Below are 24,728 nucleotides of genomic sequence, written 5' to 3' on the forward strand. Positions count from 1 at the left end.
CTTTATTTTTATGTGGTGCTGAGGATCAAACCCGGATCCCGCCCATGCTAGGCGAGCACTCTACCACTGAGCCACAACCCCAGCCCCAAGAATTTTTTTTTTAATAGAAAAAACAATATTAGATTTGAATTTCTTGTTTAGTATTACTGCAACATTGGTATCTTGTGGCCATCCATTTTAGTTTTCGGAAACAACGTTAATTAATGAAAACTCTTGAACTAGAATCTAATGTCTGAAATAGTGAATTTTATGACCTGATATATATCTATAAAAGATTTTCTGTTTGCATAAGGGAGTTATCTGAAATAGAGCTGGAAGTAGTACATCTATTTAAACTAGTTCATTTGGCCAGGAATAAGTAGTGATGCTTTTGGTTACAATGGTGCTTCGGTAACCTAAACAATAGATGGCAATGTAAGTTAGAACAGTCACTGGAAGATGTGTTTAAGCTAATGGAGGAGGTTTTATGGTGTTTCTTCATTGGAAAATATGGCAATAAAGTAGAGAAGAGATGATTGGAGAATTTTGCAAATACACATGGAACAGAGGAGCTGGACAGAAGTCAGAGAATAATGAATTCCTTTGAAAGCTTAATTAGGTAAGTAGATGCTATGTGGATATTCAGGGCAAGATTAGAATAATGAAGTAATTGTCGATACCAGTGTTTGTGTTAAAAATGCAAACAATTTAAGTTTTGGCAAGGGAAATATGGGTTAGACTCTCATTGAAGAGTATGAAAGTAGAGGGGGTCACTCTTTGTTTTTCTAGTAGTTTGGATTGGTTAGTTCATTAATTTGTGCACTAAATTCAGTTCTTGCAACTCACAGATTTAGCACCCAAGAGATTATTCCCTCTTTACTAACAACACAATTTTTCTCCCTCCTGGATCACTCTCATCAACATAAAAATATGATCTATATCACCTGTCTTAAAACTCCTTTAAAATATATTGTAGTTGTAGATGGACACAATATCTTTATTTTATTTATTTATTTTTATGTGGTGCTTAGGATCAAATCCAGTGTGTCACATGTGCTAGGCAAGCACTCTACCTCTGAGCTACAGCCCCAGACCTTAAAACTATTTTATGTTAGGAAAAAACCCTTTGTGTTCTTTATGACAGAACTCAAAAGTGTTTTTTAGATTCATTGTTTGATCTCCATTTTCTCACTATACCTCTTTTTTTAAAAATCATTTTTTGTAGTTGTAGTTGGAAAGAATCCCTTTATTCTAAATGTTTTTTTTAATGTATTGCTAAGGATTGAATCTAGCGCCTCACACATGATAGACAAGTGCTCTGCCATTGAGCTACAGCCTCAGTCCTCATTATTCTCCTTGAACCTCCTTCAGTCAGGAGTTTGACTCTACTGTTCCATTGAATAGGCAATAAGTTATTGATATTTTAAGAAATAATTTTGTAATAAGTTATTACTTTTATTACTTCCTATACAATGCAGAGTTGTTAACCTTATTGCTGTTTCTCTAAAGGCAATGAGTTGTTATTTTCCTATCCTCTGTGTACTCTTAAGATTTTTCTCTTTATTTTAGGTTATCAGTTTTTCTGTGATGTGATTAGGTATTTTTTTCCCTCAATAAATATCAGCCATTATTTTTATCATTGCCTCTGGTAAATATTAAAGGTATGCCACACAGCAGTTATACATTTGTATGTACACATATTTAAACATATATATTTTGTTATATATATATTTGCAATAAAAAGACTATTATTTAAAGCTCTCAGTAGACTTGCTTATGTCAGAATAAAATTAAAATTCAGGTTTTCTGGTGTACCTTTTTTTTGAGTGTGGGATGTTAGGGAGTGAACCCAGGAGCGTTGTGCCATTGAGCTACACTCCAGTCGTTTTTGAAAAAATTTTAATTTTGAGACAGGGTCTTGCTAAGTTGCTGAGGCTATCCTTGAACTTGTGATCCTCCTGCCTCAATTTCCTGAGTAGCCACAATTAGAGGTGTGTGCCACTGCACCCCACCTGGTTTACATTTTTTTTAGAATTTTAAAAATTCATTTGAATTATACATAATATTGGGATTCACTTTGTCATAATTATAAAAGCATGAAATATAATTTACTCCAATTCAGTCCCCAGTACTTACCCTTTCCTTTTTTCCTCCCTTCCCCTATTTCCTTTCATCTACTCTGATTTTTCTTCTATTTATTTTTCTAAATTATTGCATCATGGATACACATGAAGGTGAAATTCACTGTGTTATATTCATGTATGTATATACGAAAGTTTGGTCAGATTCATTCCACTATTCCTCCTTTTTTCTGTCCCTCTTCCTCATCTTCCTCTACTACACTGATCTCCTATTTTCATGGAATTTATGCTCCCTTTTCTTCATTTTTTTCTTATTTTGTTCTAGCTTCTATGTATATTTGAATGTTGATTTTTTTTTTTTCTGGGTCTGGCTTATTTCACTTAGCATGGTGTTTTCCAGTTCCATCTGTTTACGAGAAAATGCCATAATTTCATTATTCTTTCTGGCTGAATACAACTCACTTGTGTATTTATACCACATTTTCTTTATCCATTCATCTATTGACGGGTACCTAGGCTGGATCCACAGTTATTCTATTGTGAATTGTGCTTCTATAAAAATTGATGTAGCTGTATTACTATAATACGCTGATTTTAGATCTTTTAAGATAAATGTCAAGGAGTGGGATAGTTGGGTTTATGGTGGTTTTGTTCCTAGTTTTTTAACAATCTCCATCCAGCTTTCCAGAATGGTTGCACTAATTTCCAGTCCTAAAATATATGAGTGTACCTTTCCCCCAACATTTACTGTTATTTGTTTTATTGATAACTGCTATTCTGATTAGAGTGAAATGAAATCTCAATATAGTTTTTTTTTGGGGGGGTGGGTGGGATTGAACCCAGGAGCACTTAATTACTGAGCCACAACCCCAGCCCTTTTTTATATTCTATTTGATCTGGCTGAATTGCTCAGGGCCTCCCTAAGTTGCTAAGCCTGGCTTTGAACTCATGATCCTCCTGCCTTAGCCCTCCAAGCCACTGGGATTACAAGTGTGCACTACTATGTCTAGCCTCAGTGTAGTTGCTTTGAATTTCCTTGACTGCTAGAGATGTTGAACATTTTTTTTAATGTATTTATTGACCATTTGTATTTTTTTTTGAGAAAAAAATTTATTGATTTTCTTTTTTTGCTGTTAACTTTTTTGAGTTCTTTATAAATTCTAGATATTAATCCCCTATTGGGGAGCAGGTGGCAAAGATTTTATCTCATTCTGTAGGCTCTCTCCTTCATGTTCTTTCTTTGCTCTGCCAAAGCTTTAAATTTGATGCTGCCCCACTTTTTGATTCTTGGTTTTATTTCTTGTGCTTTAGGAGTCTTGCTAAGGAAGTCAGTGTGTGCCAGTATGTTAGGAGTGGGCCTACATTTTCTTCTGGCAGTTGCAGACTTTCTGGTCTAATTCCTAGGTCTTTGATTCACTTTAACCTGATTTTTGTGTAGGGTGATAAAATCGAGGTTTAGTTTCATTCTTCTACATGTGGATATATAGTTTTTTTCAGCACCGTTTGTTAAAAAAGGCCTTCTTTTCTTTAATGTATGTATTTGGCACCTTTATTGAGTATCGATAACTTTATCTATGTGAGTTTGTCTCTGTCTTCTAGTCCATGTCTTTATGTCCGTTTTGATGTTAGTACCATGCAGTTTTTGTTACTACAGCTCTGTAGTATAATTTGAGGTTTGGTTTTGTGATGACAGCCTCCAGCATTGTTCTTCTTTCTTAGGATTGTTTGGCTTTTCTGGGTTTCTTCCTCTGCCAAATTATTTTTACAACTTTTTTTTTTTAGTTTTGTGAAGAACATCATTGATATTTTGATGTGGATTGCATTAATATATATAATGCTTTTAGTAGTATACCCACTTTTAAAAAATATTTTATTTTTTAGTTTTAGGTGGGCACAATATCTTTATTTTTTATTTTTATGTGGTGCTGAGGATGGAACCCAGTTGTCTCATGCATGTTAGGCGAGCACTTTACCGCTGAGCCACAACCCCAGCCCCAGTAGTATGCCCACTCTGATAATATTCTACCCATAGAAGATAATAGGAGGTCTTTCCATCTTTCTAATGTCATCTTTGATTTCTTTTTTTCAGTGTTCTGTCATTTTCAATGTAGAGGTCTTTCACCTCCTTGGATAGATTTACTCCTCAGTACTTTTTGTTTTTTTGAGGTTATTGTGAATGGGATATTTTTCCTAATTTCTTTTTCAGCATATTTCTTATTGGCATATAGGAAAGCAATTGCTTTATGTATGTTGATCTTTTATCCTGCTACTTTACTAAATTTGTTTATCAGCTCCAGAAATCTTATGGTGGGAATTTTTGGGTATTCTGAATATAGGATCATGACATCTGCAGAGATCATTTGACCTCTTCTTTTCCTATTTGTATCTCTTAATAACTTCCTTCCCTTGCCTGCTTGTTCTGGCTAGAGTTCCAAGACTGTTGAATAGGAGTGGTAGGAGTTGACATCCTTGGTCTAGAGTTGTGGCTCAGAGGTAGAGTGTTCGCCTATCATGTGTGAGGCACTGGGTTTGATCCTCAGCACCACATAAAAATAAAGTAAAAAGATATGTGTCCACCTAAAAAAGCATTGACCTCCTTGTCTTCTTCCTTATTTTAGAGGAAATGTTTTCAATTTTTCTTGTTGAATGTGATGTTGGCCTTGGGTTTGCTGATATATAACCTTTACAATATTTAAGTAAGTTGCTTAGGGCCTTACTGAGTTGCTGAGGCTGGTCACAAAGTTGAAATCCTCCGGCCTTAGCCTCCTGTGACTGGGATCATAGGTGTGCACCACTGTGCCTGGCCTAGTCCCAAAGATTTTGATACATTGTAATCTCTATTTTAATTAGTTTCTAAATTTTTAAAATTTCTCCTGTGATCCATTTGTCATTCAAAAGTGCATTATTTAATTTCCAGGTGTTAGAGGGTTTCTATTTTTTATTGATTTCTAATTTCATTTCATTTTAATCTGATTGCAAGGAATTATCTTTTTTGGTATTTGCTAAGATTTCCTGTGTGTCTTAAAATATCATCTATTTTAGAGGATGTTACATGTACGGCTGAGAAGAAAGTGAGTTCAGTTGTTGATGGATGAAATATTATATAGATGTCTGTTAAGTCCATTTGATTCATAGTGTTTTTTAGTTCTGAAGAATCTTGACTTAGTTTATGTCTGGATGGTGTATCCAGTGGTGAAAGAGTGTTATTGTATTGTGGTTTATTTATTATGCACTGCTGTTTGAAAAATAAACATTTATAGTCATTATATCGTATTACTTCAATCAGTATGAAATGACTTTCTTTGTTTCTTTTGATTAATTTTGGATTGAAGTTACTTTGTCTAATATGAGAGTAGCTACCCCTGCTTGCTTATAGCTACCATTTTGCATGATATCTTTTCCCATCCTTTTACTTTCAATCTGTGGATGTCTTTATAAGATGAATCTCTTGTAAACATTGTTTGATTGGGTCTTGTTTTTAAAGTCCAATCTGCCAATCTATATCTTTTGATTGAAGAGTTTGTAGACTTCTTACATTTAAAAAAATTTATTTAGTTGTTGATTGACTTTATTTATTTACTTATATGTCGTGCTGAGAATCGAACCCAGTGCCTCATATGTGCTAGGCAAGCACTCTAACAACTGAGCCACAACCTCAGCCCGACTTTTTACATTATTAATAGAGATGATTTTTATTTCTTGCCATTTTGATTTCTAATGCTTAATTTGTACTTGATTCCCCTTTAATAAACTATTCTTCCAGTAGAAGATTTTCCTGTGCTTGTTTTCAGTTCTATTTTTCATGTCTTCTTCAAGAGACATTTCATTGAGTATATTTTATAGTACTGACTTAGTGGTTATGAATTCTTTAGTTGTGCTTATCATGGAAGGTTTTTATTTCATCAAAAATTATGAAGGGCAATTTTGCTGGATATTATAATTTTGGTTGGTACCTGTTTTCTTTCAGGGCTTGGTATATATTATTTCATGCCTTCCTGGGTTTTAGGATTTGGATTGAGTAATCAGTTGAAATCCAAATTAGTTTACCTCTAAACGTGACCTGCTGTTTTTCTCATGTGACTTTTAAAATGCTATCCTTATTCTGCATATTAGGTATTTCCATTATAACGAGTCTTGGAGAGGGATCTTTTTGCATCCTATTTTATGTGCCTCTTGTATTTGGATTTCCATCTTGTTCCTAAATTTGGAAAATTTTGTAATATTATTTAATTGAACAGGTTGTGTTTTCATTTACTTTGTATTTTGGCACCTTGGTCTACCCCAATGATTCTTCTATTTTTAAATATATTTTTTACTTAATGTGATGCTGAGGATCGAACCCAGGGCCTCGTGTATCCAAGGCAAGCACTCTACCACTGAGCTACAACCCCAGCCCCTACCCCAATGATTCTTAAAAAAAAATTTTTTTTAAATTGTAGATGGACACAATACCTTTACTTTTTATTTGTTTATTTTTATGTGGTACTGAGGATTGAACCCAGTGCCTCATACATGCAAGGCAAATGTTCTACCACTGAGCTACAACCCCAGCCCCCAGTGATTCTTATATTTAGTCTCTTGATGTTATCCCAGATTTCTTGAATATTCTGGTCATAGTCTGTTAACATCTGTTCTTTATTATTGACTTTATTTTCAAAACTTTGTCTTCAGGGCCTCAAAGTGGTCTAATCTATTGCTAGCACTTTGCATTGAATTTTTAATTTGATTTATTGAGTCTTTCATTTTCAGAACTTCCATTTGGTTTCTCTTTATTGAAATGATCTTTCACAGCCTATACTTTCTAAGTGTATTCCTCATATCTTCTTTAAGCTGGTTGAACATTTTAACTATAAAGTTTCTAAATTCTTTCTCCAGTATTTTCTCCACTGTGGTGTCATTGGTGTCAGTGTTGAAGTGTTGTGGGGTGTTTGTTTGTTTGTTTGTTTTTATACTGCTTGTGTGGTCATACCAAAATACCATTGATTGGTATGATTATTGCTTCTTTTATGCAAGGGACTAGAGCTTCTTTCTCTTAAGAACCTTGGGCTGAGTGAATATCTCGGGATTAATGTTCAATGTGTGTCCTAAGCTGTTGCCAGCAGCAGCACCACTTTGAGAGAGGCCACTGAACCCTATTTACTGTAATTATTTCAGAGCAAAGCCATGTACTGTTGAACTGAATAAAAAACTTGATACTATTCTCCATATTTCCTTAATCCAGGTATAAACCTATAGTTCTCTCCAATCAGTCTTCACTGCCTCCTTTGTATGCTGTGGAAAGGTCAGGGATTGCCACCTAGCTCCATTCTGCCATCTTCAAATTTCTCTCTGATTGGGTATTTAAATTTGTCTTGTTTGGAGTTTATAGAGCTTCTGGATGAATTAGGCTAGTATATTTTATCAAGTTCTTTTTATATTATGAAAGTATTGTCTTTGGCCAATTTAAATAATTACTATATTTTAGGTAATAATTTTGATAATATCCTGAATTTGATAGTTGTAAAAACTGGGAAATACAGGAGAGTTTCCTTGCATATCAGAAATACATATTGATGTGTCACTGGCAAGGACTATCATAACTATATTTCAAATGTCTCACAAAAATATGAGGATATTTTGGATATTCTTTTGGCTAATTTGTAACTTGTCTGTAATTTGAATTTATTTCAAAATAAAAAGTAATATCTGTTTATCTCATAATTGGCTTCTCATCACACAGTCTCACCAATTGTCTGGCTGCTTCCCATAAAAATGGCAAACTTGAGTACATGTTACTGAGACCTTATGGACTGGGGTTAGTCATCTTTCTGTCTGTATAATAAAATACCTGAAACATTTAATTTATAAAGCTAAAAAGTCTATTTTAGCTCACAGTTTTGGAAGTTCCAAAGATTGAGTGAACTTACAGCTTTGAGCCTTCTTTGGTGGATGTGCCAGATGGCAATGGGGGGAGAGTGAGTAGTGGAGGAAACTGCTCATCTCATCAGCCAGGAAGCAAGGAGAAAGTGACTGGATGAGCTTGGGGTTCCAAAATCCTTTGTAGGGACACACCCTCAATAACTTAAGAACCTCTCATTAGGCCTACCTCCTAAATAATACTCCACCTCCTGATAGTGCCCCTCTGGGGACCAGTTCTCTAACACATGAACCTTTGAGACATTCAGCATCTAAACTCAACAGGCTGTAAAGCCTTAAAAAAATTATGTGGCCCTTTGTAGAAGAAGTTTGTTAACCCTTGCTCTAGAGTTCAGAGAGTTTATTCTTCCTCTGAAGTTATACTAGTCATTACTAAGTTCCTTTGAGAGAAATATGTTGCTTTTTCTTAACATATTCCTCAAATAATCAAGAATTAAAACTCAACCACTAGGTGAGGAGAACCCAAAATGGAATGTAAATAGTAACATATTACAAGTAAATAATATAACCATATTGAAGAGAATAAGAACTAATTTGATGATTTTGGAAAACAGTACTTTGATAGAATACAGGAAAAAGCTAAGGACAAGATCTATACAGAAATTCCATAATCTAGTTAGTAAATATGTTTCTCATAGGGATATAGGTTAACAATTCTGAAACTATATTTTGAATTGAATAGATAAATAAAATATTGTAGCTATTTAGAGCTGAGATTTTTGCCTCACTTAATTTTATAGAGTTCTGATTTAATACTGCATCTTTGCATTTGTTTACATTTTCAACTGTGAATACTATAGTCTGTATGTGTGTATAAGTTTTGATACATTTTAACTTCTTATAACAGATATTTGTATATTTATATTTGTAAATGATACACTATTGTCTACATATATTTTATGCATTTATGACATATCTAATTTTTAAATTTAATATTTATAGAATGTATGGTTTGTCTTTAAGTTTCTTCAAATTGTTGGAAATTAAAAAAAAAATCTGCTCATGAGTGAATCTGCTCTGTTCAAACCTGTGTTGTTTAAGGGTCAGCTTACATTTTCTCACTGTCTTAAATGCTTCTTTGCAAATAGTAGTTTTCCAATGAATGTATTGTTGCCTCAGGATTCCAGACATGCTGACTAGGCTGAGAAGAATTAGAAGAGGGCATGAAAACACACATTAATTGGACTGGAATTTTATGCTGGGCCCAGTGGTGAACTTGTTTGATACAGAGGCCAATTGCCCGCATGGGATTCTCTGCTCATGTGGATTCTTTGGGATCCCTTTCTTCCCATACATACTTGGCTTATAAAAACAGGTTATTTTCTGTAGTGTGTGTATGCATGTAAATATTTATCAGTTGACAAATAGGTACATTTATTTATCAATAGATAAATATATACATGCATATGTAAGTTTTTGGGATTGAACCCAGGGACACTCTTTCCACAGAGTTAGACCTCCAGTCCTTTCTATTTTTCATTTTGAGACAGGGACTTGTTAAGTTGCTGAGGTTGGCCTCAAACTTGTGATCCTTTTGCTTCAGCCTCCCAAGTGACAGTACTACTGCATCTGGCTTATATTTGCATTTATTAGTGGGGAACTAATGTTTGTTTTATTGGGCCTAGGTCCCAGTTGGCTCAGGGTCTTGGTGGAGCTAAACTTGTCAGTGCTGCTTATAGGTTGGGTGGGTCTACAGTAGGAAATAAATCACACACATTTTGTAAAGTAGTTTGAGTTTTACAATTTGCATTTTAAATATGTCAGTTTTAGTAATTACTATTTAGATCCCAGTAGCTTAGAATTAATCATGTAGTTAACAGCTGAGTGGAAATTCACATTATTTATTTATTTTTATGTGGTGCCTCATATATGCTAGGCGAGCGCTCTACCACTGAGCCACAACCCCAACCTTGGAAATTCACTTTAAAAAAAAGAGTTTTAAAAAACATTTTATTCTGCAGAGAACTTTCAGAGGAAATTTATAGCATGTTTGTAAAATGTGGTCTCTTTCCCTTGAACCTGTTAATATGTAAGTGGTGGTGCTGATATGGACACACAGCAGTGCTTATGTTTCTTTGGACACTTTTTCAAACCTTAGATTATATTTATTCTTGAAATAATTTTTTAAAGCTTTTAAAGTTAAAAGCTTTAAAAAAATTACGATTGACTTTCTTTTCTGTTTAACCACCTTCTAAATTCCAAATTAGTTTTAAATGTCTCCTTTTTGATAAAATGTGGGAAATAATGTTCTCAAATATGGTCTGTATGTTGACTTATCTAATGCATAATAATTTTCTCTTTTTTATACGTAGGCTTCGTTTCAGCGTTCCAATAGTCATGATAAAGTAAGGAGAATAGTTGCAGAGGAGGGTCGCACAGCAAGAAACCTAATAGCTTGGAGTGTTCCATTGGAAAGCAAAGATGATGATGGTATGTATTATAAAATAACTGGTTTCATCTTTGTTGTAAACTATGATAGACAGGCACCATACCTGTAGTTCTAACTACTCTGGAGGCTGAGGCAGAAGGATCCCTTGAGCCCAGGAATTCAAGGCCAGCCTAGGCAACATAGCTAGACCCCATCTCAAACAAAACAAAACAAAACAGAACAGAAAAAATTAGAAGGATATATTTTGTTCTAAATGATAAATAGATTGAAAGCTGGATGTTCACAGTTAGAACTCTTGAGAAAATTAGTATATATCAAATAATTTTTAATTGCTTTTATATACAAATGGCTTAATAAAAGTGATGTTGTTAGCTTTGCTGTTTCAGATAACAATGAAATTGCACTTGTTATATTATTATGATTGGCAGATGAGAAGTTACAAGAGATTTAAATTTTTTTCTTTTCCTGAATTCTTATAGTTTACAACAAGTTACCATTTGTTTTAATAAAAACAATCGGGAAGTAGCCTAGAGTGCTTCCCTAGCATGTGAGAGGTACCATGTTTAATCCCCAGCTCCACAAAAATAAAATACCAACACTGCCACCACCACTGCCGCCAACAAAACCAGAAGAGAGGATTTTGAAGGATCCCAGTGCAAATAAAGGATAGATGTTTTAAGAAGATGGAAATATTAATTACCTCAATTTATTTGTTGAATACACGTATCAAATTATCACACTTTCTCATTATCAGTGATGTTAACTTTAATTAGTTCATATGTCTGCCAAGTCTCTCCACTATAAAATTTTCCTTTTTAGTTATTAATGAGTAATTTTTTCAAAAAATATTTTTAGACTTATAAATATTTTTAGACTTAAAAATATTGATTCAAAAATCAATAGTTTACTCTTGCTCCTATACTTCTTCCTTCCCTTCCAAAATTCTTTTCTTATATTTATTGAACACAACATCTGTCTTTTTAAATTGACAATCTGTAGATGTTTGTTAGGTTCATTTGATTAATGTTTTTTAGGTTGGAAGAATCTCTGTTGGTGAGAAAGGTGTGTTTAATCATCGAGTATTATTATATTGAGGCCTATCTGAATCTTTAAGTTTAATGATGTTTATTTTACATATTTAGATGCATTGACATTTGGGGCATAAATGTTGACTGTTGTTTTATCTTCTTGTTGTATTGTTTCCTTTACCAATTTGAAGTGACCTTTGTCTCTCCTGATTAATTTTGTCTTTGGAATCTGCTTTGTCATATGTGAGAGTAGCTACTCCTGCTTGTTTTCAGGCTCCATTTGCATGATGTATCATTTTCTGTCCTTTCTGTTTCAGTTGTGGATGTCTTTGCCTGTGCGGTGAGTCTCTTGCAAACAACATATAGTAGAGTCTTGTTTTTTAATCCATTCTGCTAGTCTATGTCTTTTCATTGGAGAATTGAGACTATTTACATTCAGTGCTTTTCTAGAGAGATGTTTGTTAATTCTTGCCATTTTTACCTATTTCTAATGTTTAATTTGGTCCTGTTTCTCATATCCTTAGCTGTGCTTCCAATGAGGTTTATCCATCCTGAGCCCTGGAGTTAGTTTTTAATTTGTTCTGTATGTAGTATTTCCTTTAAGTGTCATCTATACTACCCGTTTAATAGTCATTAATTCTTTTGGTATCTGCTTATTTTGGAGTTAGTTTTTTGTTTCTCTTTGATTTTGAAGACAGCTTTGTTGGATGTAGCAATCTTGGTTGACAGTTATTTTCTCTCGAAAAATATTTATTTCTATAAAAGCAGCTTGTTATTATAGTATGGCTACAATATATATATGTATACTCAAATATTTCTGAGGATGATAGTTCCATTTTAAACAAGAGCTCTCTTCTTTGGGTTCTTTCTTTTCCTCTGATGTTTGTTCCAAGCTGTTTTTTCTGTTGGCTTTTCTAAAAATTCTGGCTGGTATATTCTGTAAACAGAATGAATGAAGAGCTATGTAGTGTAATTTTTCTGCCTTTATGTCTGGTAGACCAGTGAGGGAGTTGGATAAATGCCTGTGTGTTATGGCTTATATCACTTATTCTTCATCAGGGTCCTGCTTCAAAATTATCTTGTAGAAAAAAGAAATTTTTCTTATGTACATGTTAGAGAATGAGACATCTGACTATAAAAAACCCTCTGTTTTTTTAAGCACTGGGTATTGAATTTAGGGCCTTCTGTATGCTAGGCATGTGATCTACCACTGAGCTAAATCTGCAATCCTTAACCTTTGCAAAATCGAACTGTGTATTTCACAAAGCAGAGAAATTAATAAAAATAAAATATTGGGCTTATATGGTAAAAATAGTCTTAAAAATTAAAATTTTTTATCATGGTAAAAAAAATTCTTAATTTTATTGTTGAAATAAATTTAAAGGAAGTATTTCTCAGTAACTTGATGTTTTTTTTTAAATTGTCAGATTATCTGACTTCTGTAATTCATTTGTGTGTGTGTGTATGTGTGTGTGTGTGTGTGTGTGTGTGTGTGTGTGTGTGTTCATTTTTATTATGGTAATAGGGATTGAACACAGGGCCATTTAACCACTGAGTCATATCCACAGACTGATTTGTTTTGTTTTTGAGACAGGATCTCACTAAGTTGCTGAGTCTGGCTTTGAACTTTTAGTCCTCTTGCCTCAGCTTCCTGAGCTGCTGGGATTACAGGATTACATGTGCCACCACATCTGGTTATCTGACTTCTTTAGAAGTTGATTTATTCTTATTCTGAGAAAGCCATTCAAAAACAGCAGCCTCTGGGACTTTGGAAATTTACCTTTATTAAAAAAAAAAAAAAAACAACTGTATCATCAGTAGTTTCCATTGAGCATGCATAGATTGTACTGTTTTGTGTTCGCTGGATGAAAGTTTTGTGTTATTATACTTGGATAATTTTTATAGTTTAGTTTTATATTATCTAATTACCTACAGTTTAATTTTGTGTTTTCTATTTTTTAAAATAGTAATACTTTTTTATTTTCTTTTTAAAAATTTGTTCTAATTAGTTATACATGACAGTAGAATATATTTTGGCATTATACATATATGGAGTATAACTTTTCATTCTTCTGATTGTACATAATGTAGAATTACATTGGTTGTATAATCATATATGCACATAGATAGTAATGTCCAATCATTCTGTCTTTCCTGTTCCCATTCTCTCTCCCTTCCCTTCATTCCCCTTTGTCTAAATATTTTCTTATTTGTTTCTTGCCTTGAAGGGAAACCTAAGTGTCAAACTGGTGGAAAATCTAAGAGGACAATTCAAGGCACTCATAAAACTACTAAGCAGGTACGGCGTATATTACTTTTTATTTAGTTACTTTTAATTTAAATTCCTGAATGTATTGTAAGTTATAAAATATAATATTTTAGTACTTATTATATACTTTATCTTCATGTGAAAATTAAATGTAGCATTTTAAATTTAACAAATATGTATATTATACTCATGTGTACCTAGTTTGTGCTAAGTATTTATAAATATTAATGCTTATTAACATTTATTTGGTTCTTATAGCAACCCTTTGGTGTAGACATTATTATTGTCCTCACTTACAAAAGTGAAGTTATATTACAAAAAGAAACTGAGGCAAGGAGGCTAGGTAACATGCTAGTAAGTGACGCAGCCAGTATTTGAAGTCAGGTTGTCAGTTTCCATAGTTTTAATTTTAACCCTTCTGCTACAGTTCCTTTTTCTTCATTCTTGGTGTTAATCTGAAGCCTTTAGGTTTGTAGGGTAGTGTATATATTGTCTCTAAAAGTTTTCAAGTTCCTCTACTAAAATTTGTGGAGAACACAAACTACCTAATTTTTGGGAAAGTATTCATAAGTATAGTTATCTTTTAAATTCATTGTTGTTTTATTTTTATATACATTATGTATGTTATGTGTTATTTTAGTTTGGTATTTTTTAATATACTAGATGTATTATGTAAAACAAAAATGTTATAAGAGGAAAACATGGATTTCTAATTAAGATATCACTGTGAGTTTACAAATAATTTTCACTCCCCACACACAGAGGCATCAGTGATAAAATTTTTAAAAGGAAATAGGATATTTTAAAAAGTAAGATAAAAATCTTGGTGGATGAGAAGAAAACAAATATGTATATTGACAGGTAAGTGGAGTTGGGGGCAAAACCAAAATGGATAGATTTCTAGAAGATCAATTCCAATGGGAATGCCGCACCCTACCTGTGCACAGTTACTAATCAGTTAATCCACATCAATAATTAATCCAGGGGATAGAGTTGTAGCTCAGTTAGAGCACTTGCCTAGCATGTGTGAGTCACTGGGTTTGATCCTCAGTATCACATTGTGTATATATATAACTAAAATTAAAAAAAATGTTTACTATTGTTTTAGTCCATGTTTTCTATTGTTTAGTCTGCTGCTTAGGTCACACATCTCATAATCTAATCATTTTATCTCTGAAAAATTTTGAATTGTCTTATATATGAGCTTTTATGGGACACTTTATATCTAAACCATAACAGTCATATTCTTAAAGGTAAAGACTTACAAGGCCCCAATAAAAGACCCATGGAAGTGGAACAATAGTGGGCTAGATTGTTGGTAACCATAAAGGCGAAGAAAATAAAAAGGTAAAAGATCAGAAACTCTATCTCAAAATAAGTTTGCAAAGTAAAATATCAAATCACATGTGGAAATTAGCATCATAAAATAGAGTATTCCACAAATGAGATGGTAATGAAACGACATTTTTTCTAAAGAGAACTTTTAAACTTTTAAAGCAATGAGTGTTACAATAACTATAATGCAAGATGGAGAAATTAGAAATGTAATAGGTGAATATTAATTTTGAAAATTTATAATTAAACATAAACCCAGATAAAAATCTTAGAAATGAATGTGTTATCAGTGAAATTTTGAAAATCTTCAATTAATGGAATAAACAATATATGGGACAAAGAGTTAACTGAAAGAAAATTTGTGAATTGGAGGACAACTTAAAATATAACTTGGAGAATTACAGAAATGGAAAATGTGAAAGAGAATTTAAGATTGAGAAATTCAAATAACATGTCTACTAAGTCTTCTGAAAGTAGAGAATAAATAATGGGTGTATTGAAAATATCCCTCACTTTCTGAATTCTCAAGAGCTTCAGGGCTTCAACTGGAGCTGAGTAGGGTGAATAAAATAGGTTTATACTCAAATTCATTCTAGAGAATCTTCAAAACATCATAGTTAAGGAAAAATGTCCTTAAAATTGTCAGGAAGTGGGGCTGGGGATGTGGCTCAAGCGGTAGCACGCTCGTCTGGCATGCGTGCGGCCCGGGTTCGAACCTCAGTACCACATACAAACAAAGATGTGTGTCCGCCGAGAACTAAAAAATAAATTAAAAAAAAAAATTGTCAGGAAGTAAACCTGCTAAGGAATGACAGGTTAATAGAATTGTTATCAATGAAAGACCAATGGAGCAATAATTCAAAGTTATGAAGCAAAATAACTTTTGACCCAGAATTCTGTGCTTAGTCAAATGATCATTTAAGTGTAAGAATGAAATACATCCAGTTTATATGGTAAGACTAAATGTTTACTATTGTTTTAGTCCATGTTTTTTATTGTTTAGTCCATTTTTTTTTGCTTGCATTATGTCATAGCAATAGTAGTTTATTTGGCTCAAGGTTCTAGAGTATGAGAAGTCCAAGGTCATTGGGCCATATCTGGTGCAAACCTTCTTGCTGAATCCTATTGTGGAAGAAGGTATCATATGTCAAGAAAGTGTGCTTTCATGTGCACAAGAAGAAGGAAGAGAACACCAGTTCCATGATAACAAACTGCCTCCTACAATAATGACATTTATTTATCCATATGGGGAGAGCCCTTGTGACCTAATCATACCTTAAAGATCCCCACCTTTTAAAACTGTTGCATTGGGGATTATATTTCCAACACACTGATTTTGGGAAATCATTGAAACTATAGCAGCCATTTACAAATTCTTAATGAAGAACTGTTAAAGATGTACTTCAGTAAGAAGAAAAGTGATTCTTTGGGAAAAGTTGCTTGTAAAAAGATGTGAAATATATTGGTAAGTCTCGTGAACTAGATAGGTTTTTAAAAATCCACACAACAAATGTAGAAAGATGACACTACACCCAAGTATAACTAGTACGTGGAATATGTAAATGAATATATACAAGCAATTTCAAAATGTTGACATTGCTATTTATTATTTGTTAATATATGTGAATGTGCCATACATGTGTTCCAGTAAATCAGGAATAACTTTAGCACTCCTATTGCTAAATGTTGAGTCACCTAAGTCATCATAATCTTCAGTAAGACTTGTCTAAAATAAAAATTGACCTTATAAACCTGTCCATTTTACAGTGAGAAACTTTAAGGTGAGAAACTTTGTTTTGAGGAACTCAAGCAAGATGTTAGATAAAAGTATTTATGTTGGAAATGTGCTTTATACAAAACAACAGTCCCTGAAAGCCTTATATTTTTTTCATGTATTTTATTTGACTAGAATACTGCAATAGACTGTAAGATAACATCTGCAGTTGGAGATAAACACTTTGATAAAAGTCCCACTAAAACAAGGCATCCTCGGAAAATTGATCTTAGAGCTCGGTACTGGGCATTTCTTTTTGACAATCTTCGCCGTGCAGTAGATGAAATCTACGTAACTTGTGAATCAGATCAGAGTGTGGTGGAATGTAAGGTAAGTTATGCAAAGTTATGCTTTGCGGTTTGTGTTTCCTTTCATCTTATGCTCCAATTTTTGCTACGTCTTCCTTGATCATTTACCTCACTTATTTTAGTTTTAATAAATTCTATATGCATTTTATTTCATTACCTCTTAGTAAAAATTTTTCTTTTGATTTTACACTAAAATGAACATTGTGCTTGAACTTTTCTTGATTTTAAAGTCTTTGTTTTTGGCATGATCTGATTTTTAGTTGCTTTTATATTCTGTGAAAGATTTGGTAGAAAGCTGATACATAATCCTGAGGAAGGAATCAAATATTGGGGGATGTTCACACAGAAGCACACACAAAAATTTTAAAAATCTTTCTTATTTGCATTCTCTGTTGGTACAGTAGGTGGCACTAGTGAGATTTTCACATTCTTTGGTTTCATGTTTAATGTCTTTAATTGAACACTGCTCCCTTTCCGTTGAGATACTTATCATTCTCCTAATTCACTCTGGTCAGGGAAAAGTGAGATTGATGGCTAACCATAAACAATCTTGGGTGGGATTGGGATGTCATCGTAAGGTGTGTTTTCTAATTTTAGATAACCTTGTGATTGTAATAGGATATTAAACAGACATATAACATAGTCTATCTGTAAAAATTCACCAGAAAGCCTGGCATTTTAGTAAATACTAATTATATATTATATTACTTTTTATTGAAAAAATTATTTTGAGAAAAACCAAAGCAATATGTCTTCATATAATTATTAAAGAGATAACTTCTGTTTTAAGTATGAATATGGTTGAAACCCTTGGAATTCATTATTTAGCTTTAGAATTATATGAAGGGTGAAAGAGACAGCAGTTGTGTTTCCTCTTAAATTGGAAAGAACAAAAATGAATTTTAGACTAGTTTGAAAATATTCATCAAAACCAAGTTTCAAAATGAGCGGTATATTGAAATTGTCCAAATACAAGATGTGGTAGTCACAATTAATATTATTATTGTCATTATGTAAAAACTTTTTATGTTTTAAGAGAAACACTTCTAAATAAAATCATATCCTTAAAGAATAATGAGTTAGCAGATTATAATGGAAAACACTACTGACTTAGTTTTGAGTTTTAGCTTCTAAAAAAGAGCACGTGGGTCTAGATCATCTCCAGGTCATAGAGATCAATCAATTCACCAGATTCTTTGATTTTTGTGATTAAAAATGACATATGTCTGGGCTGGGGCTGTAGCTCAGTGGCAGAGCACTTCATGTGTGAGGCACTGGGTTCGATCCTCAACACCACATAAAAATAAATAAGGGCTCAGCAGTAGCTTACTTGCCTAGCACGTGTGAGACCCTGAGTTCGATTCTCAGCACCATGTATAAATAAATAAAATAAAGGTCCATCAAAAACTTAAAAAAATTAAAGAAATAAAATAAAATAAGGCATGCTGTCCCTCTACAACTACAAAAAAAAAAAAAAAATTAAAACCAAACCAAAAAAAAATTGGGAAATATGTACTTCTTTTAAAAAAAAATTTTTTTTAGTTGTTGATAGACATTGATTATTTATTTATTTATATGTGGTGCTAAGAATCAAATCCAGTGCCTCACAAGTGCCAGGCAAATGTGCTACCACTGAGCCCCAGCCCAAATATGTACTTCTTTAGAGAAGTGAGATTGACTAATTATAATCGTGTCTCAGTTAGCAAGCAGAAACTCTGGCATCTGCCTCTGATACTTCTGTGTTTGACGAAGCTAGAAATGTAACTTATTTCTGGCTCTGTCACTCATTTATCTAAAGCTTTGTGAAAGTTTAATAGTAATAGACTTTTTTTATGTAAGATGTAGATTAAAAGATGAAGAAGGTTTTGAGAAAATGAGAGGAATGCTTGTACTATGCCAAGATTCTCAAAGACTTATGCTGAGAAGTAAAATCTGGGAGAAAGCTATTCTCATTTTCTATTTTGGCCTTCTCTAGGACTTACAGCTGGTAATGTAAAATGATACAGTTTAACATTTGGTCTAAGCATATGCTGGGTAATAACTAGTGTTCCTTTTTTGTTTACATATTTCTCTATTTTAGTTATCAAAGCATTGCCATCTATATCCTCATTTGGTTAGTACTTTGTAGGTATGTAACTCAGGGATTTCCCTTCATTTTGCATGTAGATTCAATTCTTGTTTTTGTTGATGCTCTCAAGGATTTATCCTCATTTGTGATTTTTGTGTTTTAGCCTTAATTAAATAACCACAGTTCAGTTTTGTGTCCCATATGTAAAGTGTAGTTAGTACCATCTTTGTTATGCAATTCACATAAGTGTAGCATGTTAGTGAAAAATATTTTTACATTTTACCCAGGAATACAGACCACACTTCCCTCTGTAATTAAAAGAGGCTAAATTCTTCACTTTTTTGAGCTTGAGGATGTGTCTGTTATGACATCAACTGTTTCATTGCTTGACTTGCTAGGAACTGACATCCCAGCAAAGCCATACGCTAATCACCACCCCTATGTTTCCCTTGCCCCCTTATAAAATGGGCTAGAGGGTGGGCTGGGAGGAGATTGCCTTTTGGGCTATGTACAGTTAATGAAGTGGTGGTTATCTCATCAACTTATTCTCACAAAAAAATGAGATGAAACTTTAACGAAGTGTTCTTGAAGTTTGTGGGTGTGGCTGCAGGGAGGAGGGGCTGGCATCTTTTCTCTGCCAGGATATTTGATGTGCTGAATGATTTTGGTGTGTCTGGAATGTGTTAAAAGAGTTTGGGGGGGAAAGAATGTTGGGAACACATTTTACTTTCCTTTCCCTGTTTTCATTTTAACTTGGGGAGAGTTAGAAGCATATTCCCAGAAGTTTGGGGGCACCCTCAGATACAGAGACTGATGCTTATATGTGTCTAAGAGATTTTGTAGCACAATAGGCTTACTAGAGTATTCTAGGTAAGCTGGGTCTGAAGGATCTCTAGGGTAGTAGTATGCTTCTGAAGGAGTTCTCTGTGATTAAGTAAAGAGGAAACTGGTGAGATTTATGTTTTATGTGAGAGAAGGAGCATAAACATACCTGAAGATGTTAAAGGCTGAGGGGCTTCCTAAGGTAATCCTTGGCTATGTGAATGTATGCAAAATTCTGATGGAATTGGGCAGCAGGAACAAGGGTGAACCTGCATGCTGCCTAGAGATCATGTGTGCTACCTGTGCAGAAATCACCATCAGCGCAGAGATTAGTTAGAAGCCACTGACTTCAGATTGAATCAGAAAAACCATGGATGCGTTGCTTCCTGGTAGCACTTGATTCTGTTGGCAGTTGGCATAATTTGAGCCCTGTAGAAAAGGTCAGCTGATGACTGTGGCAGACCCATCACTAATGTTTGGCAAGCTTTGTAAGTAGAATATTGCTCTTTTCTTACAGCTGCTACTTATGGAAGAAGACATAAGTTTGTAAAAGAAGGAGAGTGGGAGCAGAAGCATGGGGGAGGAACGGAGGAGAGAGCCAGTAAGAACAAGCCTTGCCATTTCCCACCACAGGCATCTGGTAGAGGCTGTGGAATTCTCACTTGTACTAATGAGGCATGTTGTCCATAGATAGAATTTAAAAACTATGCTTTGATCATTGAATATGACTGAAAAATTTTGGAATTTTACTGATCATACTTAGTAGACTTAGGATTCAACAGAGTAGTTATGGGGAAAAACAATTATTTTATGTTTATATGTCAGTTGAGATTTGCCGTTCAACAAGTTAGGGATCAAATGGAGACACAAGAAAATGTTTTGAAAGGTATAACATAAAATATAAAAGAAAATAAGGGGCTGGAGTTGCTAGAGCACTTGCCTGGCATGTGTGAGGCCATGGGTTTGATCCTCAGCACTGCATATAAATAAATAAATAAAAATGAAAGATCCATTAAAAACAAAACTTTATAATTAGGAAAAAGAAGAGTCACAGATGGACAAATGAGAATGAGTCCAGGGACAGAGAAGGAATAATCATAGAAGTAAAAAGACTAAGGGAATAGTAATGTTCCTAAAGTCATAAGAGTATTGTGGTCAAGATTGACTGAAGTTAAGAGAAGGCCATTTCTCTTTGACATTCAATAGGAACAAGAACAGATGGGATCAAGGTGGAAATTTGTGGTAAGAGTTTGAAATTCTCTGCTCTTATTATTTTTAAAAAGTAGGAAGTATATGGGGTTGGAGGTTTGAGGAAACAGGATCTAAAATAACTGATAGAGAAGGCTGACTTTTAGAACCACAGGATTACTTGGCAACCTGGAAGGTGACAACTAAGAAAATTCTCTTTTCTGTATAGTTTCTTGTTTTCCTCATTAGCATCTTCTCTCATCAGCGTTGAACATGTTTCTCTTCCATCCTAAAAACAAAACAACAACAACAAAGCAACCCCAAACCCCAGATCCTCTCTATTTATTCTTTAATTTATTCCCCAAACCCCATGCCATTTTCCTCCTTCCTTTCTTAGCCAAGTTTCATGAAAGTGTTTTCTGTATTTGCTGCCTCCATTTTCTTTTTTTCCTATACTCATTAGTCTACTTGAATCTGGTGTCATGTCCTATAGAGCTTCTGTTAACTCCTGTGAAGGTTGCTCGTCAATATATTGCTAAACCTAGTAGATGTTTTTTAGTTTCTTCCATGGTCTCTGAGCAGCATTCCATACTGTTGACTGATTCCTTCACTTTAGAGAACTTTCTCCTGTGGCTTTTATGGAGTGCCCTCTACTGATTTTCTTGTTCCTTTGTTTGACTGTTATTTTTGCATTCTCTGTATTGACTTTTTCTTTGCCACCTGACTTTTTAATTTTTATTTTATTTTATTTTTTTTTAGAGAGAGAGTGAGAGAGAGTGAGAGATGGGGAGAATTTTAATATTTATTTTTTAGTATTTGGCTGACACAACATCTTTGTATGTGGTGCTGAGGATCGAACCTGGGCCGCACGCATGCCAGGCGAGCGCGCTACCGCTTGAGCCACATCCCCAGCCCTGCCACCTGACTTTTAATTGTTAGGATCATTAAGATTCACTTCAGGCTTCCTCCTTGTCTCACTAATTTATACTTATTCTCTGAAATTTTATTCAGGCCATGGCTTAGTTTACCATTCCTTTGCTGGTGATTCTGAAATTTATAACCCTAGCCTATATCTATGCCTGTCTTATGATACTCAGAACTTTATGTCCACCTTCCCTAGTTGGCTTCTTGACTTGGATATCTTCCAACACTTTAAACTGGCATATATAAAACTAAGTTTAACTCTCTTTTTCTCATCATAAACCTGGAGATGTGTTTCTCTTTCCTGAATGGCAAATTCTGCCTCCACTCAGATGTTTATTCTTGAAACCTGGGAGACATCTTTGATTTCTCTCTTAACCTCAGGAAACGATTGTCCAATGAACTAATTTATTTCACAATTGCTTTCTAAATCTTTGCAATCCATTCCATTCTCTAATTCTCCCCTGCTGACATCCTAGTTCTTCTAGTTCAAGATGCCATGATAAAATGCTTAGATTACAACTGCATAGGACACTCTGCCTTCTTCCTACCCATTTTCCACACTATATGTTGAATGATACATAAAGATGAACATGACTGTCTTTCTCCTTTGATTATAGATTTTCAAAGTTTCTTTTTAGCATGAAAAGTCCTTGACATGACCTTCAGATCTTTGGTGTCTTGATGCATGAGTAACTAATTTCACACTGCTTTTCTCTTCTCCTTTCTGCCTAATTTAAATCAGTCTTTTAGTTACTCAAACATACTGTATGCTTGCATGCTTTTAGGCTTTTCCATGTTTTAATTTTTCTGTCCAGTACACTCTTCCTTTCTTATACTGGCCCAGTTCTTCCTCACCTCCTCCATCCCTCTTACTTAACTTTCGTTCATAGTTTATATTGTGGTTTAAGTGTCACTTCCTCAGGAGAGCCTATACTAATGTTTCAGACTATAGTATGCTCTCACAATATATACTTTTCTTTAGAAGCACTCACCACAATTGAAACTAAATAATTACATATTTAGTTTAGTATCTGACTTTATAAGTACAGAAACCACACTGTCTTGTTTCTCCTTCTGTCTTTAGTACTTAGAACTAGCATGGAACCTAGTAGATGCTCTATAAATATGTGTACTGTACAGAGAAAGTACACACATAAGACTACATATACATTTGCAGTGGTTCCAGTCTTCACAGTTATGTGATTCCCCTCTCCTGCTAGTGATACTTAGGAAAAAAGGCACAAAGGTGGTGGGTAGGTAGATTACTCTTGGGTTGGAATTCTTCAGGCATTCCAGATCTTCAGATCCTTCTTCCAGTTATTCAGAGAAATTGGAATTTTAGTGGAGTAATATAGTTGAGAGTGAATAGGAGAGTAGTTAGAGTTAGTTAGAATAAGAATAAGAGAGTAGTTAGACTGTGTAACCTAGGCTAATAGGGAAGAAAATGACTGTAGGAGAAGCCTGTTAGATAGGAAGAAAGTAGAAAAGTACTGTTAACAAATATTCTTTGTATGTGTAAGGAGTGGATACTGTAGCTTGCCTGTAGACAGAAAGTGATAGATTTATATTTATATTTTAAAGTTATTTAGGTTCTCCCAATATTAACAAGTTTTTTACCTACTTGATCTGTCAGATACTGAGATGTTTTAAAATCTCTCAAACTACTGCAGTTTCAGTCTTTTTGAATTTTAAAGAACTTTTTATCTATACATTTTGTTGCCTTGTCATTAGCTGTATAAAGAATCATAGGAGTTATATTGTCATTGTGAGTTTAACATTTTCTCAGTATTAAAAATGACCCTTTTATCCTTCAGTGTTTTTCATTATGAATTCCATTTTTTAAATATTATTGTATTGTTCATGTCTTTATTTATTTATTTTTATGTGCTGCTGAGGATTGAACCCTATGCCTCACACATGCTAGGCAAGCATTACTACTGCTGAGCCACAACTGTAGCTCCTCCATTTTTTTCTGATTTTTTTTTTCATTTGATTTGCCTCTTACATTTTAGGTATTAAAAATATACTTAGGTATTGAAATTTGTGGCAGAAACCTTGAGATTCACCACAGCAATAGCAGACTAAGAGTTTACTTGTGTATTTATAGGAGTTGTCTTTGATTACCTTATATTGTCTTACATTAATAGGTATCTTTTCTTCTATCTATATCTGTAGGTGGTCTTTCTAGCCTTATTCTAGCTTCTTCTTATTCACTCTGTTTTGTGCATGGTAGGTCTATGATAAAATTTTGCTGTTTGCTTGGTTAAAGAATTAATTTCCCTTATGTATATAACATTTCCCAAAACTTTGTTTTATGAGTGTTTAAGTTGTAGAGTTGAATGAGTTGCTATGTTTTAGTCTATTATAACTAATTGATGATCTCTGGTGGACAACACTTTGTTCCTTATACCTGGTTCTCATATACATTGTTGTTAGTAGAACCAATAGTGTTTTCTTTTTATTTCTTCTTTTTCTTCACTTGAGAGTGCAATTGTCAGGTCACAATACTACTAAAGTTGGTCAAACTTAATTATCTGGACTAAGTTCCAAATTATGGTAACATAATTATTTCTTAAGAATAGGCATCATACCATACTTTCACTACTACTACTACTATTTTTTTTTTTTGGTACTGGGGATTCATCCT

General features: G+C 33.8%; 1 protein-coding gene across 6 annotated transcripts in view; it reads left to right on the forward strand.

The window, feature by feature from the left end:
- The window catches only part of Scaper (S-phase cyclin A associated protein in the ER), a 454,707-nt gene that overhangs the window by 30,346 nt on the left and 399,633 nt on the right, over positions 1–24,728 (forward strand). For all 6 annotated transcript variants that reach the window (XM_027925223.2, XM_071608497.1, XM_071608494.1 and 3 more), the window contains 3 exons: positions 10,289–10,406; positions 13,622–13,692; positions 16,907–17,101. In XM_027925223.2, coding sequence (XP_027781024.2) covers positions 10,289–10,406; positions 13,622–13,692; positions 16,907–17,101 — 384 coding nt within the window. The remainder of the gene's footprint in view (positions 1–10,288; positions 10,407–13,621; positions 13,693–16,906; positions 17,102–24,728) is intronic.

Source organism: Marmota flaviventris, chromosome 2 (assembly GCF_047511675.1).
Source record: "Marmota flaviventris isolate mMarFla1 chromosome 2, mMarFla1.hap1, whole genome shotgun sequence".
NCBI classification, from domain to species: domain Eukaryota; kingdom Metazoa; phylum Chordata; class Mammalia; order Rodentia; family Sciuridae; genus Marmota; species Marmota flaviventris.